The 6,486-nt window shown below is 37.9% G+C and overlaps 1 protein-coding gene across 1 annotated transcript; it reads left to right on the top strand.

Annotated features, from left to right (window-relative positions):
* The first annotated feature begins 2,564 nt into the window (after positions 1 to 2,564).
* On the top strand, positions 2,565 to 6,408 carry LOC105282501 (saccharopine dehydrogenase-like oxidoreductase). Its single transcript, XM_011344489.3, has 8 exons — positions 2,565 to 2,770; positions 3,405 to 3,584; positions 3,755 to 3,930; positions 4,008 to 4,324; positions 4,403 to 4,549; positions 4,626 to 4,716; positions 4,794 to 5,056; positions 5,244 to 6,408. Exons 2-8 carry the CDS (start codon positions 3,413 to 3,415, stop codon positions 5,347 to 5,349), a joined length of 1,272 nt encoding a protein of 423 aa, XP_011342791.1. The 5' UTR covers positions 2,565 to 2,770; positions 3,405 to 3,412; the 3' UTR covers positions 5,350 to 6,408.
* Positions 6,409 to 6,486: the final 78 nt, after the last annotated feature.

Below are 6,486 nucleotides of genomic sequence, written 5' to 3'. Positions count from 1 at the left end.
CCTAGTACTAATTTAATGTTTGCTGGACAAGGACAACATAATTTTGCTACTACTGGCAATGAATAACAGGTAAAGTTTCATCCTCGCTTGAAACAGGCAATATCCTTGGTAATTAATCCATTAACCAGGAATGACCCAGGCAGCACACATTGGTTTCAAAACCGTTTCATAAACGTTTTGCCGTAACGTTTCATAACCATTTTATTGAAACGTTTATTTAGGAGAAAAATGTCCAACGAAAAAACGTTAGGAGAAACGTTTCTTTTTCGGCAAAAAAACGTTTCAGAAACCATCAGAAAAATATTTATCAATTCTATATATCAGTGCCTCAAAGATAGACAGAGTTAAGTCACATTTTTGTAAAAAAACTAGATTTTTATATTTTATGAATTACTCTCTAAATTTCGTGTAGTGGAATCTCACTCTTTTGAAATATCACTTCAAGTAATAGTGATCTCAAATGTTTCAAGAGAAAAGAAGAAGAAAAGAGTATTGGATCGGTTTTCCGGGTGGTTATTTATAAGGTGATAACACAAATGTTACTTGCGAGAACGTCACGTCTGGCCTGGCCATCTATCGGTCGCTTGGTGAATCAGAGGTGGGAATCACACACACTTGTGTTGATTTTTGTCTCTTGTTCCATAATCGAGTACATTGAAACGTATGATGTAAAAATAATTAATACTCGCAAAGTAAGTAGAAATTACTATTTTTTCTATATTAATTATATAATTCCAAATCAATTTAATAAAACACATTTTTCGTTTCTGTGGAAACGTGAAAAATACGTTTTTAAAATTTAGGTCTGAAAACGGTTTCTATTTAAACCGTTTCTTAAATGGTACTTTATGTTTCTTAGACATTAGATACGTCTAAGAAACATATATTAGGCTAACATGTGCTGCCTGGGGACAAGTTAACTCGTCACTGGAAAATGCTTCTCTAGCATGACGAGCTAACTCGTCGAGGATAATTGAAGGCAGCACGGCAAAAAGCTTAAACCTGATGAATCATTTGTTTTCTATTATCGCCACGATGACTCGAGATCTTCAGGTACGTTTTTTTACTTGCATTTGCACGTATCGAAGAAGACTACGCTACGCACTCTCGGTGAACAAACTCCCCGGTTAAGGAATTATTAGAAATAAGTTTTACATTTTTTCATACAAATCACATTAATCTCGCGTGCCAAGTTTTGCGTCGTCTCCGCATCACGCAGTTTTAAGGGGAACGCCACTGCGATGACCGGAAAAGTAGGCTATTTTCGTGAATTTTGGTAATTATGTACTTTAACGGACCCAGCCCCGATGACCTTGACCTTGACCTTGACATATGTTGTCAAGGTCACCCTCCTGAGTGACCTTGAAGAAGTTTTAGCCGTCGCTCGTTGTTTGTTAAAAAGTTATAAACAAAAAAAGTTTAATGATTTCGCACGAATTTTTAGCTGTCCACGTGAAGCAAGAACATGATACTGACATATATTACAAAGGTTACCTTCCCGAATAACCCGCACTAGGTTTTAGTCGTCGATCGTTGTTTATGAAAAAGTTATTAACAAAAGAAATTTCGAAAATTAGTAGTTATTTTGAAAGAATATTGAATATTGAAAGATTTAAACGACGAATATGTATATGAACGAAGAAAGGAAAGTCATTTAAAGCAGTGAATTGTTAATATATAGAATAGTTTCCTTTAATATAAGTACAAAGTATTCTTCACTTTAACCAAAAGCACAAACAGTTAAATACAAAGTATTCTCTGCTTTAACTTAACCTAACCTAACCTAAGCTAAAATTCCATCAAATATACTCTTTCGTAAACGTATATGGTATCGTAAAATTATGCTTTATTCATTAAACATTTTTGTTAATAACTTTTTAACAAACAACGAGCGAAGGGTGAAACCTAGTGCGGGTTATTCAGGAAGGTGACCTTTGTAATATATGTCAAACTCAAGTCCTTGCTTCGCGTGGACAGCTGAAAATTCGTGCAAAATTATTAAACTTCTTTTGTTAATAACTTTTTAATAAACAACGAGCGACGGCTAAAACCTCTTCAAGGTCACTCAGGAGGGTGACCTTGACAAGATATGCCAAGGTCAAGGTCATCGGGGCTGGGTCCGTTAAAGTACATAATTACCCATATCTTTAAAAAATTATCTAAATTATAAATTACGATAATTCGAACAAGTTACTGCAAAGTAACATTCGCGTAAGCGCAGCGACAGTGAAATGACGCATCCACTGCGCATCCTTTAGTCCTACTCGGCAACATTTAAATATTAATAACAGTAAAGGGACGCGGTTAAAAGTCTAGGATATAATAATATAGATGCCTAGACCACGGCTGTGTCGCCGGTAACGCGTTGCCATGCCCGCCCATTTAGCACGATCTATTTGCGATGCAATTCAAACAAACCGTTCGCTCGTTATACGGGAATCTGCGAATATCGGCCCACGGTTACTCGCAAGGTTGAAATTCCAATTTCCACGCTCCCTAGTCCCTACCCGCGGCGCGTCGGCGTAACGAGGCTATTTTTGCCCGACGGCCGCACAGACACCGCGTATCTGTATACATTACATAGTCATCGATAGTCGGCGGCCGGCGGTGCACCGTGGGATCTCCGTAACCTGCTCCGACCACTTGTGGACCGTCGTGGACTTTGTGCGTCGCACCGTTTCCTGGAAGCGACAATTCGTTTCGTTGCATCATCATCGATTAGTCTCGACTAGGCTCGACTTGACACCATCCTTTTGGCAATCGAACAATCGTGAGTGAGCTTGTGTAGTCCCCGTAATCTTGGCGTCTCACGCTAATTACGCTCAAAAGTTTTGCATCTCGCGAGAATGCGTCGGAATACCGGCACGGCACAACAGAATGACGTAATAACGGAATGGCGTGATTACTCAGCAGCTATCACGAATTTATCACGAAGCAGCCGAGTACGAAATTCGGTCCGTTTCTTTATATTTGCGATCGTCGCTTGTGCACGTGAGCTTATGCGTATGCGATTGGATATTAGTGCGCGTTATGATCGGACTTGCCGACTGCCGACTAACGATGATGACTATGAAAATGCATAATGCCGACAAAAATAAAGTTGTAGATATATTGCAGGGATTAATACTTTCCAAGGACTCATCAAACCCTCGTTATTACAATATCGTATTAAAATGTTCCATTTGCAGCTGGTATTTTAATATAATTTATCGATATTGGTATTAATAAATTAAATGATTTATTAATTATACAACAATTATTGTGCTTTCTTAATTTTTTTAATTTTATATTAATGATTTTTCCCTTTTTTCTTTCCTTTACTAAATTAGAAATGTGCCTACAGTACAGAATGCAAAAATATATATTTATAATAATATTATATGATATTTCTCATTTTACAATAGCTCGAAAAATGGCGAACGATCGCTTGGACATAATAGTGTTCGGTGCTACTGGATACACCGGGAAATTTGCAGTGCAGAAGACAGCATATTTTTGTAAGCAGGAGAACATGACGTTCGGTGTTGCTGGTCGTAGAAAGGAAGCTCTCGAAGCTGTAATCAAAGAATTTGCTCCAGATAGCGGTAAAGCCAGATTTACTCTTGCAGTTTATTTTTATTTCTTTAATAATTGCAGAATTTCCTTAAAATAAATGAATGCACTTTGACATAAATACTCAAAGAGAAAGAACAACATTCTGTTTTACATGTTATTTGGACGCTTTAATTATTATTATGTATGCGTGGTTTTTTAGAGAATGTACCCATCATTCTGGCTGATGTGAAAGACGAAGAATCTATCAAGAAGATGACGGAACAGGCAAAAGTCATCGTCAATTGCTGCGGCCCGTACAGATTTTATGGAGAGCCGCTGGTTAAGGCATGCATTGCCACTGGTACTCATCACGTTGACGTCAGTGGAGAGCCACAGGTAATTCCATGCGCGCACCTCGACGAATAATGATTATTCATATTGACGTCCTAACTTAAAACTGAAAAATTTTACAGTACATGGAAAAGATGCAGTTGCAATATAACAAAGCGGCGCAAGAAGCTGGCGTTTACGTAGTGAGCGCCTGCGGATTCGACAGTATCCCCACCGATCTGGGAATCATTTTTACGCAGGAAAAGTTCGGTGGGCAGATCAACAGCATCGAAACGTACATCGTTCTGCAGCAAGCTGCCGGTGTACGAGGTCCATGCCTTAATTACGGCACTTGGGAATCGGCGGTGTACGGCCTCGCCCATGCGAATGAACTGCGAGAACTGCGCACGAAACTGTACCCGAACAGATTACCCGACCTCAAGCCGAAGTTAAAGTCGCAGTGCGTATTTCGCAAAAAGCAGCGCGCGTACAAGTTATAATTTCCAAATTTGCAGCTGTAAAATCGCGTTATTCGCAGGGGTATGGTGCACCGAAGCGACATTTCTCCGGGGTGGTCAATGCTGTTTCTCGGCTCCGATCGTTCCGTGGCTCTGCGCTCGCAACGATTCCTCTACGAGAAGTACAAAGAGAGGCCTGTGCAAGTACAGACCTACATCACGGTCGAGTACGTCAGTGCGGTAGCTTGACGGAAGCGTTAAATTATTTTTGATAAATAATTTCTATTAATATATTGTCGCTAGATCATTCTTTGCCTTGCTGACGGTCAGTATCGTTGGCGCAGTCTTCTCTCTTTTGAGTCGCACATCGTGTGGTCGTAATTTACTTCTGAGGGTACGTACAATAATCGACAATCATTCGAATTGCATTTTCCTCGTGGCGACGTGATGCTCGAATGTGTCGTTTTGCAGTATCCGCGTCTGTTCTCGTGCGGTTTTGTCAGTCGCGACGGCCCGGATGCGAAAACGCTCGACCAGATGCATTTCTCCGTTACGTTGAAAGCCCTGGGATGGACTGAAAAGCTGGCTGAACCTACCGACAACCATACCGATCCGCCGAATAAAACAGTAATTACAAAAGTCAGCGGTGATTCCCCAGCGTATGGTATGACTTCCACTGCACTGGTTTTAACAGCGGTTACCATTCTTAAGGAAAAAGATAAAATGCCGGACAAGTAAGTGAATTTTTTATCTGCACGATATACATTTTTACATGCATTGTTTATCGTATCACTGCTTTTGCATTTACCAAAAATCTAAATAAACGCTGTAATATATTTATCATGATTATTATAATAATACGTAATCTATAAGTATTAAAAATTGTGACTCTGCCTTCATTGACTTACGTTGTCTTTACAGCGGTGGAGTACTTCCTCCTGGCGCTGCGTTCGGTAAGACATCTTTGATCGAGAAGCTGAATAAACACGGTGTTAAATTCGAGGTGATCTCGTCTACTGAGAAATAAAAAGGTTCCGTATACTTCTCGTTGAGTGTTCCGAGGGAGGAAGAGATGAAGTTTTCTAACGCGTTTTGTATTTACGTTTGATTTTTTTATTTTAATACTTTTATGGCTTTTGGGGAATAACACATTACGCATTTTATATATACACATATCTCACAATACTTCCTTTCTCTTTTCAGTAGAGAAAAAAAAACATTTATAAAACATGTATAAATGTTAATACAGCTAAATAATGCGTAACGGAAGTGAGTGTGATTGCAGTATAGTGATTAACACGTTCGCCACCGGTATCAAATATGCATGACGCACTATATGCGTGTTCGAGATAGCGATTTCTTTATTTCACTTCCGTAAAGATAAGTAAAGTCTTTTTATCTTTTCAATATAAAAAATAAAAAAAATATGGGATGGTCTCTCTCTCTGTGGTGGATGATTTTCTAACTAGCGAACATGTTGAGAAAAGCGTCATGCGTGTGCTATGCATTTTAGATTTGTTGAATCGAGAGAATAAAAAAAGATTATATTTGTCTATCTAGAAGCGTTGTGTTAATGATGCAAACACTAATATTATATTGTTATCTTAAAAATAAGGGAAATATTTTTTAAGTTATTATGCACCTCATATGTCAGACTTTGAGATGAGATAATTAAATTTTAATTAAAAAAAATTAGTTATCGCTTCGTGACTGTGTTTATAAAAAAATTATTCCGTGAAGAGTATATTCCAAATTAATATACCGTTTTCAGTCATTCGTATGTGCGTTATACATGTTTTTATTAATATGAGAATAATTATATATCTGTTCACTTTTTTTAATTATCTGTATAAGTACCGTTAACAATAACGAATTATAACCGCTGTTATTTCGGAGATATGAAGTGAGCAAAGGTGATCTCTAGAAGTATATGTGCAATATTGCAATTTCGAAAGATTATATAATGTTGAATTTCAGAGGGTGCGGAGAAAAGATTTATGTTTGGGATGGTATAAAGCACAATGTAAGGTTTTTTTGTAGTTTGTTATATATTAACCATTTTTTTATTATAATAAATTTATTAACATACATTTGATTTTTTATTACCGTTATTGCCGAAATAGACTGCCGATGACCTCGCAATATATAATTATCTCTACATCAT

This window comes from Ooceraea biroi, chromosome 4, assembly GCF_003672135.1.
Source record: "Ooceraea biroi isolate clonal line C1 chromosome 4, Obir_v5.4, whole genome shotgun sequence".
Classification (NCBI taxonomy): Eukaryota; Metazoa; Arthropoda; class Insecta; order Hymenoptera; family Formicidae; genus Ooceraea; species Ooceraea biroi.
This window is presented reverse-complemented; position numbering and strand designations above follow the sequence as displayed.

Bases quoted from the DNA above. Each gene is read 5' to 3' on its own strand.
- LOC105282501 (XM_011344489.3), top strand. From the start codon at position 3,413: ATGGCGAACGATCGCTTGGACATAATAGTGTTCGGTGCTACTGGATAC. The intron at 3,585-3,754 runs GTAAAGCCAGAT...GTGGTTTTTTAG, and splicing joins AGAATTTGCTCCAGATAGCG to AGAATGTACCCATCATTCTG. The intron at 3,931-4,007 runs GTAATTCCATGC...AAAATTTTACAG, and splicing joins ACGTCAGTGGAGAGCCACAG to TACATGGAAAAGATGCAGTT.